Genomic DNA, 24,186 nt, shown 5'->3' on the forward strand with positions numbered 1-24,186 from the left:
TGTCAGTCATATGCAAAAAATATATATGAATTTATTAGTAAAAAAGTATTTTATTGTCACATTTAGACAAGTTCCAATCCCAATTTCAATTTGGCATGACATAATTTGTCTCCATTTCGCTCAAACCGGAAGCAGCATTGTTATTGTCGCTTTTTAATGCGAAGTGGTTTCGTAGGTGTTAAACTCTTATTCTCTGAGATCTGTAAATCAACAAGGTTAATAGTTCAATTTAAAATGTGTCAAAAGACTATACATACGTTATATGTGTTTCCTAAAAGTCACTAATGAATCATACTATAAAATTTCAATATTTGATTTTAATATTAGGGAGCTACCATTTCATTTTTATGGGGGGGCTAGGATGAAATTTGAAAAAAATAGGCAGGACAGGAGTTTTGAGTAAAAAAAAAGGCAGGATCATAGACACTTGCAAAAAAAAAAGTCAGGACGACAATTTAGGTAAAAAAAAGTCAGGATAAACTAAAAAAAAAAAGGCAGGACCGAACAGAGTGAAAAATAAAAAGGCAGGACAGAGATTACAGCTAAAAAAAAATGCAGGACAAAATTTTTCATCCTAGCCCCCCCATAAAAATCAAATGGTATCTCCCTTAGATTTCCGCTCAGGGCTACAGACAACACATTAATACCAGACTGGACGATTGTACATAATTTTAACCGTAACAACCTGATTTATTGTAAATACTGTATATAGCCTTAGGGGACTAGATATGTAATGTCACCATGCGTAGTCCCGCAGAGTTTAAACGTTTCATTCAAGGAACCCAACTCTTATATGGAAGAAGAAGAAGAAGTGTTAAATACGTAGTATATCTAAAATAATTTCCTGCGATTGTGGCTGCAGGTCTTTTCCTAGAAATTGGAGTAGTAGGCTAAATTAAAATTACAGGGGGCTGTCACATATATGCATGCATTTGGTGCTTTAAGCTGATTTTTCATCTTTGTTTTTCGTGACTGCGTCTTTGCGACATATGATCAGATGATAACCATAATAACGTCTCTCAACTACCTGTACATAATTTTTCAAACAATTTTTTTCTTTTTTTTGAATTTATATTTTTGATAGTGAAGTATCCAGCACTTGAAGGCTGAAGCCAACTGTGTTTTTCAGCCGTCGATTAGTCCTAAGATTACTCTGACGTCCAACTGCTGTTTTGCCAGACAAGCTGGGGCCGTGGGACGTCAGAGCTCATCCCATATCAAAAAGTGGATATTTGCCCACCCAAAATAGATGCGCTGCTTCGTCGCTTCTAATGCCGACTGACGGCCTTGGAATTATATAAATCGGGCATCAATCTGTTCATTTTTCATTTATCTCTTCATTTATGCAAGTTTCACCTACCTGCCAACCTTTATTTTTCCATATTTTAACAGTTCTTTGGAAAGCCCTGGTGGCTCTACTGCCTGAACATTGTTAATTGGATTAGAATGTTGCTTTAGTACTTATATTGAGGGGGGACTTGAAGTGTTCTTTACCCACATACTGGCCTTTACTGGGGTGGGTTTTTTTTGGTAAATTTTTCCCAGTTTTATCATTTTATGAGGGTAGTAATATCCTTTCCTGTCAGGCGTCAACTGGTTATTTTTGGTTACCATAAAGCATGTAAGGGTCAAATTGGTTAGAATTTTACCGTGATTCGTGAAAATATCTTTACAGTGATTCACCAGAGGTCTCAAATAATTATCGTGACTGTCATTTTTGAGAAAAAAATCAGTCAATTGTTTTACCCTCTAAAAGAAAGTGAACATTTTATTGCCATGCACCAAAAATTACTGTTAACATCAGTTAGCAATTTTTTTCCCATTGTTAGTCATAAAGGTACCCTCATTACCACCCTCTCTTATTATTTTTGCTTTTTCCCCAGATCCTAATTTCGTACCCCTTGACCTAGTCCAAATAATTATGATAAGCTACACTGTAGGAAGGCTGTTACATGTATCTCTTTATGAGGGCCACAGACGCATGCATGTCCCTACCACAGTCAAAGGACAAGGGGCTACATATTTGGCAGCCTTTTTGAATGCAATGTTTTAAAATCTTCTCAAGAAATAATATCTTATATCTCCTTCTTTCAAAAAAAGCTTTTTCATAATATTCATCATGTTCATACATTTTTATGTTGTTTTTTTTTATGATAAGCCAATATAAAGCCTTTGTCTACATTTTATATGCATCATTCCAGCTGTATTTATTTATTTGTGTAGACCAAAATGAAGTTCTGATCAATTTCTTAATTAAATATCTATCATCTATGATCCTCATGATATTAATACATGTATGTTCTTTGTATATAATCATGATAATAATAACAGTATAATTGATTCATACATGTACATTTTAGGTTAACCTCTGAAAATGATAATACCTGTCCGTTGTTTTACCTGTGGTAAAGTAATTGGAAACAAATGGGAAGCTTACTTAGGACTGCTGCAAGTGGAATATACAGAAGGGTGAGTAAGACTTGGAAAATATTTATGTTTCTGCAAATCCTGTTGAACTTGGATTTAATATTTGTGTAATTGACACCATTTAATGATATAGGAAGATGTGGTATGAGTGCCAATGAGACATCTCTCCACCCAAGTAAAAATTTATAAAAGTAAACCATTAGAGGTCAAGGTGTTTTTTCATGACATCACAATTGGAATATCTGAAAAAAGCAAGAAAATGTAGACGTTATAATTGAATTTTGACCAATGGCAAATTGGGATCAAAAGAACTACACGGTCATTAAATGAAAATAATCAACAGGTCAGGAAAAGTATAAATTGAGTAAGAACATTAAAGAAGAATTAGAGAAATATTTATACATACCAATTTAGGGAATATGTGGGATATGAATGAGACAAAGACTTTACAATGCAAAAAATCTCAAAGTCAACTAGAGTTCACCACACAGTTATAATTATGTTGTTGTTGTGCTAGTTTTCATAAATTTCTCATCAATTTTTACAGAATTCCAAATTACTTCAGATTCAAATAATTCCCTTTTTGATCTTCAATAGAAAGAATATCACATGATCTTGATGGTTGCTAAATCAGAGCGTTACAAGTTCATCACCAGCAATTACCTTATTCACAGCATTCACTGAACACCAGCAAGAGTAATTTTGACTGAATATCAGGTGTGCTCTGTTCGCACAACTTCATATTTATATGACTGCAAAAATTGAAAAAAATTTGGTTGTATATTGGAATGACGTTGTCGTTGTCGTCGTCTTAAGGTAATACGATACCGAATGGCATATCTCCCGATTTCCAAACTTTTTGGCACACATGTTCTTTGAATCGAGTAACATCAGAATATGTAATAAAAAATAGGGGTCACCATTTTTGTTTTCTTGCTATTTTCATAAGAAAACGTCAATTTTTGAGACAAATTTACTTAAGTATATGGGCCATTTAAAAAAAAATGAGGCTTTTTACTTTTTGTGATATATTTTTATATTAGTTAAGTTTATAATTATAACACAGGTGTTATAAAATGCAGGATAGTCAGGGCTAGCTTGCTCCCAAGTTTCATGAAGATATTTCAAACCACTTCAGAGAAATGTTAAAAAAACAGGCCATTCTTGTCAGGAGTGTGACGCTTTTAGTGTGACATTTAAAAAAATAAAAATTTTCAAAGTAGTAATATTGCAATACTAAAATATTTCTGGTAGTTGCTACATTATTAGTCTTAAATATTTTGGCAATTTTGTTCAATAAAATTGTAAAATAAGTAAACACTGACCTTTATTGTGAAGGTATGTACAGAAAAAAAAATCTTCTAAAAAATTACACTTTTAAAATTAAAGCTTCCTTGTAACCAAGTTTTGAAGTCCAATAATGTCAGTATGTGAGATAAGTTTGTATTGGTATATTCGCACTATAATTAAGGGTATGTTGGTGCTCTAAATTACATATTTTATTGTTTTAATGGACACCAAAGAGAGGCACCCAAAAATGTCAGGAGTGTGACAACTGCCTTTAAACATCTACCAAAAAATACATAGGACTTAAATGTTTATTTCTTCTTTATTTTTCAGAAGTGGCTATTCCAAAGAGAAGAAAAAAATGTATTACAACTGTGATATGTTTATATTATAGATGTGGGAGTGCATTATATATGTCAGGAGTGTGACTCTTTTTTTAAGGCATTTTCTGTCAATTCATAATTTCACTAGGACAAGTTCCATAAGTTTCTTTATGTTAGAAATGTTGAAACCAAGTAATATTCATATCATTTACCTCTTAAATGTGTTATTTATCATGATTGTTTTGGCACAATCAGTTTTAATCAGTCATTTTACTATTTTTTGTGCACAGTAATGCAAATTTATCAAAGGAAATAATTATGTACAACTATAATATCATATAGTAAAGTGAGGAAATGAATTTTGTACAAAATAGAACAATTATTTTGATTTAAAATGGTATACTTACAGATGTTTCAAGGATTAACCATTCAGATGTAATTTGTCACACTCCTGACATGAATTTAACAATTTCAGAAAAATATGAAAATAAGCTTTATTTTAAGGACAGATAATTGAAAGACAGCTAGTAAAACAAAGAATCATTTTGTAAAACTTCCATTCCTTAAAACATCCACTAGACTTGCTGACATAAGCAGGGCAAAATTCTCTAGAAGAAATGATTAAAAGAAAGAGACTTGGAAAGAGAGAACCCTCAAATACTGGCAGAATCTAAAATTGAAAATGATCAGAGGAAGTTGGACAATCTTAAACAAAAGAAAAAACTACAAAACCTAGCTAACAAAAAAGGCTTAAAGTAAGAAGAACTTTGAATTCCAAATTTGATAAACAATATAAAGAAAAACAAAGGCAGTGGCAGAGAAACAGTAGAAAAAAGGAAGAAAAGATAAAAAAAAGAAGTTGGCTTGAATAAGGACTTAAAATCGAACAAAAACAGCTCAGATTTAAATGAGAACAGATCTGTGACTGTGTCAGATTTCAGATCTACAGTGAGAAAACCTGCACAACACACAAGAAATCAACTACCACAAAACCCAAATGCTTGGACGAGTACTTTGAAACACATCATAAAAAATGCTAGGAAAAAAGGGCCTTCTAGATGAGATCATTTATAAGCATTTGGGTTTTGTGGTAGTTGATTTCTTGTGTGTTGTGCAGGTTTTCTCATTGTAGATCTGGAATCTGACACAGTCACAGATCTGTTCTCATTTGAATCTGAGGTGTTTTTGTTCGATTCTAAGTCCTTATTCAAGCCAACTTCTTTTTTGATCTTTCTTCCTTTTTTTCTACTGTTTCTCTGCCACTGCCTTTGTTTTTCTTTATATTGTTTATCAAATTTGGAATTCAAAGTTCTTCTTACATTTTAAGCCTTTTTTTGTTAGCTTCGTTTTATAGGTTTTTATTTTGTTTAAGATTGTCCAACTTCCTCTGATCATGTTTAAATTTCAGATTCAGCCAGTATTTACAGGTTTGCTCTTTCCAAGTCTCCTTCTTTTATTTATTTCTTCTAGAGAACTTTTCCCTGCTTATTTCAGCAAATCTAGTGGATGTTTTGAGGAATGGAAGTTTTACCAAAATTTGTTTCTATTTACTAGCTGTCTTTCAATTATCTTTCCTAAAACTAAAGCTAATTTTCATATTTTTCTTAAATTGTCAAATTCATGTCAGGAGTGTGACAAATTACATCTGAATGGTTAATCCTTGAAACATCTGTAAGTATACCATTTTAAATCAAAATAATTGTTCTATTTTGTACAAAATTCATTTCCTCACTTTACTATATGATATTATAGTTGTACACACTTATTTCCTCTGATAAATTTGCATTACTGTGCACAAAAAATAGAAAAATGACTAATTAAAACTGATTGTGCCAAAACAATCATGATAAATAACACATTTAAGAGGTAAATGATATGAATATTACTTGGTTTTAACATTTCTAACACAAAGAAACTTGTGGAACTTAATCTTGTGAAATTATGAATTGACAGAAAATGCCTTAAAAAAGCGTCACACTCCTGACATATATATAATGCACTCCCACATCTATGATATAAACATATCACAGTGGTAATAATTTTTTTTCTTCTCTTTAAAATAGCCACTTCTGAAAAATAAAAAGAAATAAAACATTTAAGTCCTTTGTGTGTTTTGGTAGATGTTTAAAGACAGTTGTCACACTCCTGACATTTTGGGGTGCCTCTCTTCGTTTTTTTATAAATGGTCCTAAAAAGAAAGTCCTGTTCTATGGGAATAGATACCAAAAATTGAAATCAATGATTTAGCAATGAGTTTAGATATTTTTTGTGAAAGTTTAAAGCATTTTTCAATCTTTATAAAATATGTCAGGAGTGTGACAAAATACTGAAAGTAGAAGGCTTTTTCTACATACAATTACATTAAAACGGTACGATGAAATGACATTTTGCTTTTTGCAAATGGTCACAAAAACTCAGGGCTTTCAAAGTTTACTATTGTAACTGAAATATATTAAGATTCTTTTTATTGGTAAAAACTTCAATCACTAGTTACTATTATTTTTTTCAAATTAAGCTATTCAATTTGATTGTTATTATATGATTTAGCAGAAAAGATGGAAATTTTGGTGTTAAAATGTTCCTTTTTATATTGACTTTCATTTGGAAAAGGTCTGAGCAATGTTTTCTTGACTGTTTTATTACAAAACTTGTTTTAAAGTAGTATGGTTTCTGTTAAAAAAATTTGAGATGTATGTTATTAAAATTTAAGATTATTCAATGTGTCTGTTTCGTTCTGCCTGAAACTTTGGAATTATAAAATTTAAAGTATTGGTAATAGGGCAAGACAAAAAGAAATACAAAATATTAAGTTTGAAATTGGACCCCCCATGTCACACTTTTGCTTCATTTTTAGGCAGTTAAGCTGCCTTATGCGAGCACCCTTGATTTGTGTGCTACCCAATAAATGCTGAAATACGTGCCATTGTTATCATGTAGCTGGCTACTATATTATTTGTGACTTATTGGACAGTTTTTTTTATACTTTTCATTCTGGATTACAAAAAATATGACCAGAAAAACCTTAAATGATCGTCGATTTCCCAAAAGTTTTGAAGTTGCACATAGGAAGTAGAGCACATTAGGAATCCTTATGTAGTTTATTATCCCCTGAGCTTTTGGCTAAGATGTCAAAGAACAAATGTATGAAATATCTAATCGCCGAAAATCTCTAATGACAAGTAGTTAAGATTTCCCAAATTGCAAAAGTCGTAGGAATCTTGTTTGTCGTCAATACGTAATCAACTACGTATATAAGTTCAACTGATCACGCTAATGGCGGCAATTTTGAATGTAAAAGAAGACGAAATTTTCATATCTTTATAATTTGGACGCAGGAGTTCAAATAAGCGAGGTCTGCGACCTTCCACTTTTGCTGTCGGACTTTCTACTTGGTTACTAGCTACGCACATGCCCGAGGGACCTTGAAAGAATATAAAAAAATAACTTTGCAAACATTTTTACCACAGTTTACTAATAAACGATCTCACACTTATTTTCATCATTACTATTCATGACAGTGATGTTCAATTTGTTCAACCGCTAGCTTTATACATAAAATCGCCGAGATATAATGTGTAAATCCGAGTAAAATCGTATCTCTCCACTATCTGTCAAAAAACAACATTGAAACCAAAATGGCTGCCACGAGATTACAATATCGGATTCGATTCTGGAAGCGGATAAGGGTAATCCCGGATTTGGCTACTAAAAAAAACCAGACAGGTGACAAAATACATCTATGCATGGTAAATAAATACAAACACTAGAATTGAAAACCAAAAGACATAGTGTAAAAGAAAGAAAAAGCAGAAAATATTTTGTACACCAATTTTAATGTGAAAATCCAATACATTGTTACAGCTGGGAACAGTTTATCTAACAATATAGCTGGTAACAGTATAATTTTTTTTTATCAGTGATAGATGTTGGTAATGCGTGTTAAATGCTTTTCAAGTTGAACATATTACTGCAAATTTTCAAGGGGTATTTTCAAGTCTCCCAAACAAAGTTTAACTTAGGCTTTCATAGAATGTTAGACTAATATGTCTAGGTGAGCCATCAATCTTTTGTTTGTGAATTGGGGTCTATTTAGGGGTATTTTTGGGGTCAGAAAGAAGGGTGGGGTTTACTAAGAACCCTATGGGATTTTATTTTCTAAAATTTTTAAATGAATATAACTTGAAAACTGTAAGTGATAGATACATGTAGTCTTCAGAAATGATTAAAGGACAATAAAACAAATCACATGAAATATAGGGGGAGTCCCTGGGGGTCATCCCCACCCCATTCAATTTGAGAATATGCTTTTATCTTGTAAATGGTCCAGATCCCCACCCCTAAACCTCATATATTCTTGAATGGGATGATAAAACAAATCAAATGAAATTAAAGGGAAGTCCCCTGGGGTCCTCCCCAACCCGTCCAATTTGAGTATGTGCTATTATCTTGTAAATGGTCCAGATCCCCACCCCTAAACCATATATATTCTTGTAGGGGACAATAAAACAAATGAAATGAAATAAAAGGGAAGTCTGTGGGGGGTCACCTCACCCCTCTTGTTTGAAAACTTGTAAACGGTCAACATCCCCACCCCTAAACCATATATATTCTTGTATGGGACAATAAAACTAATTAAATGAAATTAAATGGAACTTCCTGGGGGTCACCCCCACCCCGTTCAATTTGAGAATGTACTATTATCTTGTAAACGGTCCAGATCCCCACCCCTAAACCATACATATTCTTGTAGGGGACAATAAAACAAATGAAAATAAAATAAAAGGGAAGTCCTGAGAGGGTCATCCCATCCCCTCTTGTTTGAAATCTTGTAAACGGTCTAGATCCCCACCCTTAAACCATATATATTCTTGTGGGGGACAATAAAACAAATGAAATGAAATAAAAGGGAAGTCCCTAGGGGGTCACCCCACCCCCTCTTGTCTGAAAATTTGTAAACGGTCAACATCCCTCCCCCTGAACCATATATATTCTTGTATGGGACAATATGGCTAATCAAATGAAATTAAAGGGAAGTTCCTGGGGGTCGCCCCCACTCTGTTCAATTTGAGAATGTGTTTTTATCTTGTAAATGGTCCAGATCCCCACCCCTAAACCATATATATTCTTGTAGGGGATAATAAAACAAATGAAATGATATAAAAGGGAAGTCCTGAGGGGGTCACCCCACCCCCTCTTGTTTGAAAACTTGCAAACGCTCAACATCCCCACCCCTAAACCATATATATTCTTGTATGGGACAATAAAACAAATCAAATGATATATAGGTAAAGTCCCTGGGGGTCATCCCCTCCCCCTCTTGTTTGAATACTTGTAAATGGTGGAGATCCCAACCCGTAAGCCATATATATTCTTGTATGGGACAAAAAATCAAATCAAATGAACATGGGACCATATGAATGGCGAGTTATGGGAGCTTTGTTTGGGAGACTTCGTAATAGCATCCTGTTATAATTACTTCTTGTTTTCTTCTCAATTTTGATAGGTCAGTTAAAATAGCTGGAAGCTATAGTATGATTGCCAATGAGACAACTATCCACAAGAGACAAAAATTACCTAAACTTGGTAACGGTCAAGATCCCCACCCCTAAACCATATATATTCATGTATGGGACAATATAACAAATCATATGAAATATAGGTGGAGTTCGTGGGGCTACGTTATTGAAAACCTTGATAAAATATGAATTATTTGCCTTATAGATTAATTCATCAAATGAACATAAATGTACAATTATATATGAATGTTTAATGTTTGTTCTTTTAAATCTTTAAAAAAAGTTGAAGCAACATTGCCACAGTTTTCATAATTATGTTTGCCTTGGTTTTTGGTTAACTGCCTACAGTGCTTACAGCGCTTTGATTTTTAAAATGGCCCATATAGGGGAAATGCCTATTTTTCAGCTTACTTTTTTAGATTTTCCAATGGATGGCTATGTTCTGATATACGGAGAATAACAAAAAACTAACATAATATCCAGGATTGCATACTGAATCCATACCCGTACAGAAACTTATATGCCACCATCCTTGTTTTTGAGATAAATGGCTTGAAAGTTGATTGATACCCTTAGAATTTGAACGAAAACGTGTGACGTTATTGAATACAGAATATAACGTTATTCCTACTCAGAAAAATGGAAAACAAAATATGTGTCGGAATCTGTATGGTGTTTATTTTATTTTCATTTCCCCTGTCGGGTGTCGTAAATTTCCTAGTAATGCAATATCAAATATTTCGTCCCGCTCAAAGAAATTTCATTAAAATGAATTGACATTAATTTTGTCTGATTTTCACAACTAACGAGCATAATGTAATTCAGTGGTTGTGGTTTGTTTATGTGTAGTCTGTTTCCCGGCCGTTATTGAAATTCTTGGTTATTATTTGTATATTCCGAATGCATACTGAATGTTTTACGGAGGGGACCAACCTAGTTTATGTGTTTCATATTTGTTTTTAGTTCATTGTTTTATATAAATAAGGCCGTTAGTTTTTTCGTTTGAATTGTTTTACATTGTCATTTTGGGGCCGGTTTTTATAGCTGACTATGCGGTATAGGCTTTTTCTCATTATTAAAGGCCGTACGATGACCTATAGTTGTTAATTTCTGTGTCATTTAGGTCTCTTGTGGAGTGTTGTCTCATTGGCAGTCATACCACATCTTCTTTTTTATATATACTTGAAACTTGCTTGAACTGGTTGGTTCCACGTATATCTTATAATAGACTAGTTCATGAATAAATCACCGGAAGTAGGTACAAGTTAAGTTCACGTTTTTTTTTTAAATAAGATTATTCAAATAATAGCTAATTCTAAAATTTAATTAAAATCATGAAAAATACCTTCATATTTTGGAAAGCTCACGCGGAAATAACATGAAAAATTTGACGTGTGATTCATTTGAATAACTGAGTTTTTAACTCCATCCTGATGGTGTTGTCTTCGCTTCACCCATGCAGAAATAGAGTACTTTAAAAATTTGATCCAGTTAACAGTTTTATAATTGCTCGGTTTTTGGTGGTTGTTTAACGTTCAGTGGCAAATAGTTCATGCATGTTCGGGACGATACAATACAATTTTGAAAACTGTTGTTTATTAAAGACACATTTGATGCACCAGTCAAAAAAGGTTGAACATTCTGTTATTTGTGAAAATTATGAGTGAAAATTATGATCCTGATAAAATACACATTCTAAAAAATAAAATAATAAAACTCAAAGGAAATTTCTGAACTCGATCATATTCTAAATTTGCTACATTCATAAGTATAGCGTACTCTGCGTGGTGTAAATGTGTCAGTTGGTTGCTCAGCAAGCAACACAAACATTGCAAACTGTACGCAACATTTCACAAAATGTCTGTCGTTTGTCGAAAATTATTTCAAAACAAATCTTGAGATCAGATATGTGTTCTTTATAAGTAAGACAAACTGCGAAATATAAAGGTTTCAGCGTGAAATTCCACATTTAGGAGATGGAAGCTGGAGTCTGAATTCTGCGTGCCTTTTATATTTTATCAAAATGCCTAATCAGGCAACCTGTCATTAGCCGTATACACCCTATATACCAAGTGCGGCATTGACCGTTGAACGGACACAAGTGACACAATATGATGATACGTGCCTATTAGGATTTTGGTGACAAAACATATTTTCGAATATCTAGTTCATATGATGGAATAGTTATTTGGAGATCTAAAATGAAGTAGCAATGTAATTAAACTAATATTTCCGTCATTTTGTCTTTGGGGGAAAGTTGATAAATTGGCAATTTAACCGAACCACCTTAGGGAGATACCATTTGATTTTTATGGGGGGGCTAGGATGAAAAATTTTGTCCTGCATTTTTTTTTAGCTGTAATCTCTGTCCTGCCTTTTTATTTTTCACTCTGTTCGGTCCTGCCTTTTTTTTTTTAGTTTATCCTGACTTTTTTTTACCTAAATTGTCGTCCTGACTTTTTTTTTTGCAAGTGTCTATGATCCTGCCTTTTTTTTTACTCAAAACTCCTGTCCTGCCTATTTTTTTCAAATTTCATCCTAGCCCCCCCATAAAAATGAAATGGTAGCTCCCTTATTTCATTATGGTTTGAATTTTCTACCAAAGAATAAAAGTTTTAAGACTTAAACAAATATGTACTAGAGACTGAAATGTTAGTGTGATACTTATACTACAAATACTTTGATGTTTTGATGTTGTTAAGTAGATACATGTATAGGAAGATGTGGTGTGAGTGACAATGAGACAACTCTCAATTCAAATAACAGTTTAAAAAAGTAAACCATAGTTCAGTGTACGGTCTTCAACAGTGAGCCTTGGTTCCATATGTTGCTTTCTTATAAATTGCATATCCCATATCTCCATTTACCATTATAACAGCCAACTGTTGTACAAATAAAATGTTCCATATAATTGTTTGCTTTATCTATACTTGTACTTTTACTTTTCTCATGTTACCCCACTTCCATAATGAGCAAGCGGTAACGTAGATATTTCTTTTTGTGTGAATGTTCGTAAACTGGGCTTTGTCGATTTCTTTAAAATAGTAAAAAATAGAGGCAATGATTTGAATTTTAACAACTAAAGTTTCAAGTGACGGTTGAAGGATTGATTGCAGTTTTCTTTACGTCCAGTGACAAATAGACCATGCATGTTACATGTATGGGCGAGAACAAAATAACAATAACAATCGGTTATGTAATAGAGGCGTTCCGGGATTATGGTTGAGTAAATTTGGAATGACACTGGAAAATGAGGGTATATTGGATAGGGACAGAAATGTTATCCTGCAACAGGCCACATACGGATCGACCACTCAAAGAGTTGTTGCAAAGATGTTTGATTTTCAAAGAGCATAGCACTCTCTTCATTCGAGGCATCGGATCTAATGTCCCCATTCTGACCGGATGTGGCTGCAAAGTTGACACATCCCGCACAGCCAAATGGAATAAAAAGTTAGTCAGTCGTTTGCTTGTAAATTTTGAAAGAAAAAAATGTCACGGAACCAGTCTGACTACAGCCAGTCCTGACTATCAACTTGCGTTTATATACGCAAGTGGATACATGGGGCTGTCTTTAATCACACTTTAACTGGACCTGAATTGATTTTAATTTCATTTTCGCCGAATCAAGTTCTCATGTAGTTCTCAGTCTATGTTAACTTTCTCAGGCCTCATTCCGAATTTGCTGGCTGTCCCATGTAGATTTGGTCTATTGGATTACAAAGCTAGCACTTTAATTTATAAATGTTTCAGAAACTATATCGGATTTACTCTCTACAGACCAATGAATTTTAGAGACTGTTTATACTTGAAACACAGGGAAAGTTTTTCGGCAAATTAACCCACTTTTTTACATTCCATAGAATCCATACTAACAAACTATTTTCTGTATGGGTTTCAATGTCTGATTGTACAATGTATTGTTCTTTTTCGCCTTATTCTATTCAAATTTTCATTCAGAAGATAAACTTTTTTTTCATTTTGGCCAAGCGGTGTTTTTGACGACCATTTTTATACGATTATATAGTTGTACAATTTCTGTTTTTTTACACATCATCCTAAGTTTCTATAGATTAGAATTCTACGTTCAAAAGGAAAATTCAAGGGCATCATGAATAAATATTTATTGCAAAAATAAACCAAGAATAAAATAAAGTGACAAAACTCAGTCTTTTATGCATAAGAACAAAATAAAATAGTTAAATCGTGCAGATGATTAAAAATATTCAAGGAACAGAATATTTAAAAGTAAAGTAATACATTTTTAAAGGTTAACAATGAACAGAAGAATTGCCGGAAAAAGATAAAGCAATCTATGTCAAATAACCTGCTGCATTGGCTTGTAAACATGTGTGAACGTTATTCGATAACTTCAGGAACGATAACTCGTGGCGTAACGTCATTCGGTATCGTGTTACCTTAATACATTTGGTTATTGCACTATAACTTTAGTATAAGTAAAAAGAAATCTATGAAATTTAAACACAAGGTTGATGACCATAAAAGGAAGGTTGTGATTGATTTTGGTAGTTTTGGTGCAAACAGTCTAGGAATTAGGAGCCAAAAAAAGGTCCCAAATAAGCATTTTTCTAGGTTTTTGCACAATAACTTTATTATAAGAAAATAGAAATCTATGAAATTTTAACACAAGGTTTATGACCAAAAAAAGGAAGGTTGGGATTGATTTTGGGAGTTTTGGTCCTAACAGTTTACGAATTAGGGTCTAAAAGGGTCCCAAATTAAGATTTGTTTGATTTCAACAAAAATTAAATATATGGGGTTCTTCAATATACTGAATGTATTTAGATTTTTAATATTTGGGCCTGATTATCAAATTGGTCCACATTGAGGTCTAAAGGGTCTAAAATGGAACATTATTTGATTTCATCAAACATTGAATTCTTGGAGTTCTATGATATGCTAAATCTAACCATGTATTTATATTTTGGATATTGGACCATAAAGATAAATGTCCAATATAAAATTTTTAAGTTTTTAAGTTTAAGTTCTTAGACCAAGTAGTTCATTCTGTGTCAGAAACCTATTTTGTGTCAACTTATTAATCACAATCCAAATTCAGAGCTGTATCAAGCTTAAATGTTGTGTTCATACATGTACTTGTCCCAACTGTTCAGGGTTCGACCTCTGGGGTCGTATAAAGCTGCACCCTGCAGAGCATCTGGTCTAATTTCAGTTTTTGAACTGCTCCAAAACTTGATTTCTCATGTTGTCATTGTGTACATGTTGTAAGGAAGTGTTAAAATTTGTTTCGTTCACATGTATTTCATTTGTGATTTTATTGAAATTTTATAGTTCACTGAAACTAAAATGTTATAGTGTGTGCTACATATATTTTTACTTGTACATGTATTACATGGTATATACATACATGACATATACTATTAAATATATAAATTTTTCTATATTTCAGTGATGCATTAGATGCTTTAGGACTGAAGAGATACTGCTGCAGAAGGATGTTATTGGCCCACGTTGATCTGATTGAAAAACTATTGAACTATGCTCCATTGGAAAAGTGAACAAGATTTTGGACCGGGAACCAGTGCATATTTGTCACACTTAACCATTGTAAAAAGCAAACTGAGGACCATTTTATTATTCTTTTTTTTTATTCATTTTTGCAAACAAGCACATATGGATCAAAAGTGCTATGCCAAGGAAAATGGTAAATCCAGTATGTTAAAACGCAATTTGTAATATGTCTATACAAATGTACATATAGTTGTAATAAAAAAAAATAATTTTAGTTTATTTGGTTCAGATTTTTTTTCATCTTGTGAGAAACAACACTATCAGTTAGATTTGACAATTATTGTGGGTGTAAAAAAGTTCCAAAATTGTGATATTAAATGATATAAAAAATATGATGTGGTATGATTGCCAATGAGACAACTCTTTCTCAAAGAGACCAAATGGCACAGAAATAAACATGATAGGTGTACAGTCTTCAATAATGAGCAGTTCTCATCATACATCATCATAAACCATTGTACATTGTAGCTACCAGACTTAAATTTTGTACACTTTTTTTTCACTGTTTAATTTTGATGATACATACAGCAGTCAGGGGCATTACTTAAACAAGTAACAATTAAAATTACCTATACAAGTAATGTTGAAAACGAGGCTAATTTAAATATAACTTATAGGAGTTATTTTTCTGAATATTATTTTTATAGGTGTCCAAGAATACAGATTTTACTAGCTTTAAATAATTTTCACAGTTATCTGGCTATTTTTCCCTTAATATATAAGAACTAATTCTTCAGAAACACTAAATAGCTTTCCGACGCACTTATCTTTCATACCGACGCTTCTGGGTCAAAGATTGGTCTCTTGGGACTATTAAATTATCATTTTCCTCTAAAATCTTGAAGGTAGACTGATATAGATAGATATATACTTGTGAATTAATCAAGACCTGAAGTTATTTATAATTTGTAACCTAAATCAATTACATATGTGCCTTAGATAAGTGTGGTTGTTATTTTTTTCAAAAATGTTAAAAAAAACTTATTCAAGTAATATTTTTGTCATTATTTGCAATGTAACCTTTTATCTCTATACTCCGCTCAAATCTGATAAATTCTTTATTTTATGATATAAAATGTTGTTTAAAATCATGAAAACTACATTTAGTCTATGCTTCTATTGAAAATCAAAATAACTCTATTAAGTAATTTTATCATTTTTAAAATAAATAATTACTTATATAAGTAATTAAAAAAAATAACTTGTTTAAGTAACGCCCCTGACTGTACAGTAAGATGAAACTTTTTTAAATGATTTTAAATCTTAGAAAAAAAATTATAGTGTTTAAACTTTTGCATCAGAAGATAAGTCACAAATGAATCAATTTTTCAAAAAAGGCTGAATTTGCATCAGAAGAAAGGTCACAAACCAATCAGAGAAAGGGTCAAGTATTTAGGATCAAACCAAGAAAGGGTTTCATGTTCAAAGATATGTAAAAGCTTCAGTTTTTGGTGTTTAATATAGTCAAAGAGAAACTCTTCCTGATTTTGTGTCTCTTCCCAAAAGGTTTGGTATCAGAGAGACAAAACTAATTAGTCCTGTAAACATGTTAAATATCTTAAAAGGTATAGAAAGCTTATTAGAAACCATGCCATAGAATATAAACTTTTGGATCAGATATCAATCTTAACCTAACACCAATCTATGCTGATCTTCAAAATAAAAGGACATTTGACCATAAGTCTTTACTTAAAGGATCATCAAATTCAAATGTTTTGGAAATTCAAATGGTTTTATACCAGGATTAACGGCTTCTCCTTTTGGAATAACTTCAACAGAATCTATAGTGGGGATTTTGAAAGCCATCAATTTCCTGTATATATTTTCATGGAATTAGCCTGTTTCTATAACAATTGGCCAGTCTTTGGTCATGGGGGATCTGGGATTGATAATGATATCAACAACTTCATGTGATTCTTTCTCAATGTATTTAATATCTTTGGGTACAGTTTCATCTGCAGAAAGATTGATATCATATGCAAAAAGTCATTTGAACAATGAATAGAAAACTGGCAGTTCCAGCAAAACTTATAGTGACTTATATGACCTATTGGATTTTTGACATCTAGAAGAGACACAGCATCTTACACGCATTTTGAGGGGAAAGCAATTTGAAATGCTCTGGCCAAAATATAAATATAATTTCAGTCGGTTGATTTTATGAATTAGAATGAAATTATTTTCTTCTGAATTGTCTGCCCATATAGGTGGCGTTTATGTTAAGTGGTTTGTGTGCTTTGGCGGTTAAATCATTCGGCACGACAGGGTCTACTCGATAGGTCACGTTAATTGTTCTAGCTGTGTTAGTCGATTAGTACGTTCGAATTTAGTCTTGGATTATGAAGGTGAACCCGATATTTCATTGAGAACTGTTTTAACTGCTTTAAATCAACAAAGTAGAGGTACTGAGTCGGCAATTATTGGTGGTAGAGAGAAATTTGGTGGACTTGGATAAGTTACAGTGTGCTAATCAGTTGATGGAGTACCACTGCCAGGTGAAGAGAAAAGAAAAAGGGAACATACTACTCTTGTGGGTCCTACACACACTTCAGGTCCAGCAGTCCGTATGTGAACAGTAGTAAATCACCCACCAAACCTGGCCTCAGTGAAATTTTGAAAGATGAGTATTTAAATTATCTATAAATTTTAGCTATAATAGATAATTGTATTGGTTATAATTTGACCAATGATTTTATTGAATATCAAGTAGGTCAATCTGATATTATTGTTAAGGATAGACTTAGCAGAAACATTCAATTTTAAATGGATATTGATACGCCTATATTTATTATAGATACTATAAGAGATGGTTGTATATTACCTTTCTATTCAAATACAATATCGATTATTGTTTGTCAAATAATTTATTATTTTTAAGATACCTCTTTTGTTAAATCAGCGATTACTAATTTATAAGCTATGATTTAATTGTAGAGATGTCAAATATTCACTTTGTCGTGAATCCGTTAACTGTTTCTGTTCAGTTAAACAACACGTTAAAAATCAGATTTGAGACAGAATATGACAGGTATTTGCGGAAGCCAAGTGTAAACTTTGAAGATATGCGTATTGCAAAACATTACATTTATACCAATTCATATACGTTTAAGTATGTTATATATAAGTCTATATGTTTCCACCTCATGCTAAATATCTATGATTTGTATGGGACTTTAACGATCTTTAACGGTGTTTCTGCTTGTTATAGTTTTACTAGAATATCTCATTAAAATGGAGAGAAGAAAATAAGCAGATTATTATGTACTTAGACGATGCATTCGGTACACATGACGATGAGGAATTATGTAATACAACAAGTAGCGGTTTTATACCCAAGGCTGAGACGTCTGTGGACTACTATTAAAACCTTATAATTTCAGGGGCTAAGATAAAGGAGTTTTTACTATTCCTGACAATTGTATACACAATATAATGAATATCATTTCATACATTGCACCTGTCCTAAGTCAGGAATCTGATGTACAGTAGTTGTCGTTTGTTTATGTAATATATTCGTGTTTCTCGTTTCTCGTTTTGTTTATATAGATTAGACCGTTGGTTTTCCCGTTTGAATGGTTTTACACTAGTAATTTTGGGGCCCTTTATAGCTTGTTGTTCGGTGTGAGCCAAAGCTCCGTGTTGAAGGCCGTACTTTAACCTATAATGGTTTAATTTTTAAATTGTTATTTGGATGGAGAGTTGTCTCATTGGCACTCACACCACATCTTCCTATATCTATTGATTTGTGTTTAGCTAAAACGGAAAGTATTTGTTAGGGAGATATAGCTTCTTTGGTAGCCAGGACAGCTTAATATATATATTTCTCAAGTTATAGGCAATATTGTATATTTATTGACAAAACATTTGTCTAATGATATAAATAGTGTTCATTCATACCGGAGCAGTAATATACATTTATCTGTAGACAGTATTGGTCTTATTAATAAAAAGATTTAAGGTTTTAAATGCACATGAAGCCAATATTAAACCTTTTAAATCTGAAGTTCTTGGCAGACTATAGCGTACAGTGAAAACCCATGTAATATTGTTCACGATATGTGGTTTATAGAATGTGAGGTTTCTACAAGTTCCAAATGGAGTAGTGAAAAATGTATTTTTGTCGTTGATACACTTTTTAGCTTGCAACAATATAAGATTACTAGTAACCACATTTAAAAATGTTGTTAGTGAAAGGAGCACGACATCAGTATTGCAAAAGTTGATTTTAGACATTTTAGCACATGTATATATATTGCACAATGTTTATATTGACATGGTAGTGAGTCTACGTACTGAGGATAAGAGAGCAGATTATCTTAGTCGGATTGTTGATTAACATCATTGGCTACAGGCTAATTCTGAATTTGTATTTCAGATACATGTAGTTGATGATTGGCTACAGGCTAATTCTGAATTTGTATTTCAGATAGTTGAATCCCTTAGGGGACCTCATGAGGTTGACTAGTTTACCGCTGGTTACAATTTTTAAATTGATAGTTTTTATTCCAGATTTTGGAATGTGAATTTGTCAGGTATTGACGCTTTCACGGTTGATTGGCGAGGGATTAACGGGTTGCTCGTTTCACCTATTTCTTTGTTCCCACAAGAATTAATGTATTTTCGACAGTGAAAATTAAACTTTTACTCTATACTGGCTCTCTGCTGGTTTTTTGGCTAAATCTTTTTCTATATGGTGATGGTTTTTCTATATGGTGATGGTTTCTTTTCTGAAGTGACAAAATTTATGGATCTTTCTACTTACAGACATGCTTATATAGCTGGTAGAGTAAAAAGACCATATTTGGCAAATGTTGATTTACCATTTGCATATTTAATAGCATTAATGATGGATTTTTCATCCAGTCATATATCACTTTGATGTGAGCATGTATTATAGATCACTTTGATGTGAGCATGTATACTATCACTTTGATGTGAGCATGTATATGATAGATCTCTCTTGATCTCTTGCATGTATATGATAGATCTCTCTTGATCTCTAGGTATAGATTACTAGCTTTACTAGATTTGAATCTCAGTTTTTGATTTGAGATTTCATTTGAATTTTGTGGATAATTAGATGCATACTACTTAGCTGAAAGTTATAATTTTAGATTGCTTTTATTAGTTATGTTTTATTTTTTAATTACAAATATATTTTTGCAGGCACTCACCGGAAGAATTGCAGAATTAACCTGCTTCACTAGTTAGCAAAGTGAATTTTCTCTCAGAACTAATGTAGGAATCTTAGCAGTTTCGACTATAAAGGATATTATCTGAGTATTTAACGCTGGATCAAACAGAATTGAAAATGGTTATACTGTACCAGCAAAAGCTTTTTACGTTGGTTTATATTTAGCTGTATTGACACATTCGAGAAATACTGTTAGTCCAGTTGAACAACCGTTTTACCGTGGATACATTCTCTTATTGGATCATCATGTTTTCCGACGAATTCGTCTTTAGTAATTAACCTACTAGAAGATGTGAGGCGTAGCTTGCCTGCTCCTACGAATATAAAGGAGCCTGTTTCGTTAGAATTACTGCATGTAATGTGGGTTGTTATGTTTTCTTTTGGTGACTTGTATAATCAGCGTATTTGATATTTGTACGTGTTTTCAGTGCTTTTGTGAGTTGAGTTGCTATCTATTCGACGAAGTGATTATTTTAAGTTATTTTAGATCATTATATGTCTATTGTCATTTAACGTTTCAAAACAAGCGTATACAGATTGAGAGAGGGCGATTCAGTGTCATTCGTATAAGTGTCAGTGAAACATTTGATTTATTTCTGCATTGGGCTGATTTTTCTAGCTATTTTGATGGGGTTACTTATTTATTTATTTTATTCTACTTTTTGTTTGGATTTTTTCCAAATGTTTAGATGTTGATGTTTTACGTAAAAGAATACGCCAGTGTCATACTATAGGATGCGCGAGCTCTTTATTGAAGTTTTCTGTCGTATGTTCTTGATATTAAGTGTTATGGGTTTCACAGTTTTAGGTCTGAAGGTGCTAGTGCTTGTGCTAATTTAGGTTTTAAGTTTATAGAGACACGGTAGATGGTGTTCCGAAACGGTAAACGATATCATCGTGAAGGATTCTTTGGATAATTTCTAGCATTATTTTCAGATCTTTATAACATAATATAGATCACCTTTTTAAAATTTTCCCGTTCTTTGTGTTTTCGGCCCTCGGCTCTGTCGTGTGGTATTGCACTTTACTATTTTTTGTTATTTATTAGTATGATTATTATCAGTGGTTTTGGTATATGGGTATTAACGGAAGAAGAAATATAATTTCAGTCGGTTGATTTTATGAATTAGAATGAAATTATTTTCTTCTGAATTGTCTGCCCATATAGGTGGCGTTTATGTTAAGTGGTTTGTGTGCTTTGGCGGTTAAATCATTCGGCACGACAGGGTCTACTCGATAGGTCACGTTAATTTTTACATCCATGCTATTTGATATTAGTTTGTATCATGCATTAAGAGATCGATTGTTTACAAATGTTTGTGTGTATTGAAATACTAATACATATATATATATATATATCTAGCGGGAAGGCTAGAGTGTGGGCGATTTGGTGTCACGATATCTCAGTAGCATAGGTTCGTATCCCGGCGAGGGAAGAACAAGAATTTGCGGAAGCAAATTTACAGATCTAATTTGGTTGATGTTTAGACGAGTTGTATATATATCTATATAAATGATGACTTTTCGTACTGATTCGAAATTTGTATACAATAAATATCATTTAATGGTTGTTATTAAACCAGCCCTCGGCTCTGTCGTGTGGTATTGCACTTTACTATTTTTTGTTATTTATTAGTATGATTATTATCAGTGGTTGTGGTATATGGGTGTTAACGGAGAAGAACACTAAGTTCAGGGTTAAAAAGTTTATGCGAATGCAACAGTAGGGGTTTATAACAACTAACTAGTTGTGTAGGAGGGACACAGTCTCCTAGACAGTTTTCTACTTTGGGACATGTTGCACGACTGTGTTTTTCGCAGCTCATATATCAAAAATTTGTTCTCGGTGTTAAAATCTTATGAGGATAACTGAATGGAATCCGCAATCTCCAAAATATTTGAATACTGGAAACTGCAAAAACTGACTTGTTTGCTACCAGAAACGATCTCAAAATTAAGATGTTTATAAGCCCATCCCTATCGATATGTAAAAAAAAAAGAAATCAGTGCCTGGTGGTCCCCTATAGAATATATTTCATATTTTATCATCTGATTCAAAGGATGTAAAGGTACTACCATTTAAAGGTACACTCATAAAGTTGGTAAATTGACCACAAATTCTTTGTGTTTATACGACCTCCAAAAATTTTTTTGGGATCGTATAATGGTATGATGTCGTCGTCGTCTGCGTCGTCCCAAGACACATTTGGTTTCTGGACAATAACTTTAGTTTAAGTGAATGGATCTCTATGAAATATAATAAGAAGGTTCAATACCACGAACAGAAGGTTGGGATTGATTTGGGGGATGATGGTCCCAACAGTTTAGGAACTAGGGGCCCAGAACAAGCATTTTTCTACTTTAAGGATACTAACTTGTGTATAAGTTTTTCAATTGCTCTGAAATTGTATCACAATATTTAATACCAGAAGTAATAGGTTTGGATTCATATTGTGGGTAAGGGTGCTAACAGTTTATGAATTAAGGGCCAAAAACAAGCATTTTTGTAGTTTCTGGACAATAACTTGTGTGTTAAGGTATTGATCTCTCTGACATTGTACCACAAGGTTCCATATCACAAAAGGAAGGCTGGGAATGAGTTTGGGGGTAATTGCCCCATTCATGGAGGAATTAGGGGCCAAAAATTATTTTTTTTCTAGTTTCCAGACAATAACTTTTGTTTAAGTGTATGGATCTCTCTGAAATTGTACTACAAGGTTCCATACTACAAAGGAAAGGCTGGGATTGAGTGTGGGGGTAATGACTCCAATAGGGGATTCAAAACATTTGGGGGGGGGGGGGGTTCAAATTTTTTTTTCTCAAAATTTTTGAAAAGTTTCAAGAAGAAATCTTTAATTGCACAGTAGTCTTGACATTTGTTTTGTGTAAGAAACCTATATTTTGTCAAAATTTTTATCACAATCCAAATGCAGACAGTTACAAGCTTGAATATTGTGTCCAAATTAGCCCCAACTGTTCAGGGTTCAACCTCTGCGGTCGTATCAGGCTGCGCTCAGCGAAGCATTTTATTGACTTATCAAAAGGACTTGTAAAGATGTATAGTTTCTTTATCCAATACGCATAGTCTTATCTAGTTGTTGACTCTGTTCAAATATTGAGAGTTAAAGATACAGGAATATTCTCAAATGTCCGGTTTAAAGGACCGATTTCTGAAATCACGTAAGAGCTCGATGGGCGATAGACAACACTTCCATTTCGTTTTGTTTGAAAGTTGTTTTTACAAAATTTGCTGTTTTGGTCAAAAGACAACTATGGACCATTTAAGAGACTGTAATAATTTAAAGGTTGTTTCTTTTTATAACATTTAAACATTTTTAGACGTGACATGCCAATCAATAAGCTACAGTTGTAAAGCAAAATAATAGATGCAGGTATAAGTACATAACGTAATATAAGTTGTGTATTTTTGTCGAACCTGCGACTATAAGTTCGACACAGGGATAGTGATCGGGCGGCGGCGTTAGCTAACATCTTAATAGCTTTATATTTTAGAAGATGGCAGACCTGGATGCTTCATACTTTGTATGTAGATGCCTCCTGTTACTAAGTTTCGGCCTGTCACATGTCTATGTCCTTGACCTCACTTTCATGGTTTAGTGACTACTTGAAAAAAAAATAAGATTTATTTTAATGTTATTTTTTTCCTAATAATGAGTTATAGGATAACTATATTTTATATGTGGGTACCTTGCAAGGTCCTAATACCCGTCAGACAGTTTTCACTTGATCTCAACCTCATTTCATGGATCAGTGAACAAGGTTAAGTTTTGGTGGTCAAGTCCATATCTCAGATACTATAAGCAATAGGTCTACTATATTCGGTGTATTGAAGGACTGTAAGGCGTAGTACATGTCCAACTGGTAG

General features: G+C 32.9%; 1 protein-coding gene across 2 annotated transcripts; it reads left to right on the forward strand.

The window, feature by feature from the left end:
• Nucleotides 1-108: 108 nt before the first annotated feature.
• On the forward strand, nt 109-15,321 carry LOC143083877 (DNA-directed RNA polymerases I, II, and III subunit RPABC5). Of its 2 annotated transcripts, none has more exons than XM_076260252.1 (3): nt 109-215; nt 2,361-2,469; nt 14,985-15,321. In XM_076260252.1, the coding sequence occupies exons 2-3, from the start codon at nt 2,375-2,377 to the stop codon at nt 15,091-15,093; spliced, it is 204 nt and encodes a 67-aa protein (XP_076116367.1). In that variant the 5' UTR covers nt 109-215; nt 2,361-2,374; the 3' UTR covers nt 15,094-15,321. The 2 variants fall into 2 exon arrangements, with proteins under 2 accessions (XP_076116367.1, XP_076116368.1); XM_076260253.1 differs by having other exon boundaries at nt 109-171.
• The last annotated feature ends 8,865 nt before the right edge of the window (nt 15,322-24,186 follow it).

Source organism: Mytilus galloprovincialis, chromosome 7 (genome assembly GCF_965363235.1).
Source record: "Mytilus galloprovincialis chromosome 7, xbMytGall1.hap1.1, whole genome shotgun sequence".
Lineage (NCBI taxonomy): Eukaryota > Metazoa > Mollusca > Bivalvia > Mytilida > Mytilidae > Mytilus > Mytilus galloprovincialis.

Coding starts and splice junctions, on each gene's coding strand:
- LOC143083877 (XM_076260252.1), top strand. CDS start 2,375: ATGATAATACCTGTCCGTTGTTTTACCTGTGGTAAAGTAATTGGAAAC. Junction 2,470..14,984: donor CAAGTGGAATATACAGAAGG/GTGAGTAAGACT, acceptor TCTATATTTCAG/TGATGCATTAGATGCTTTAG.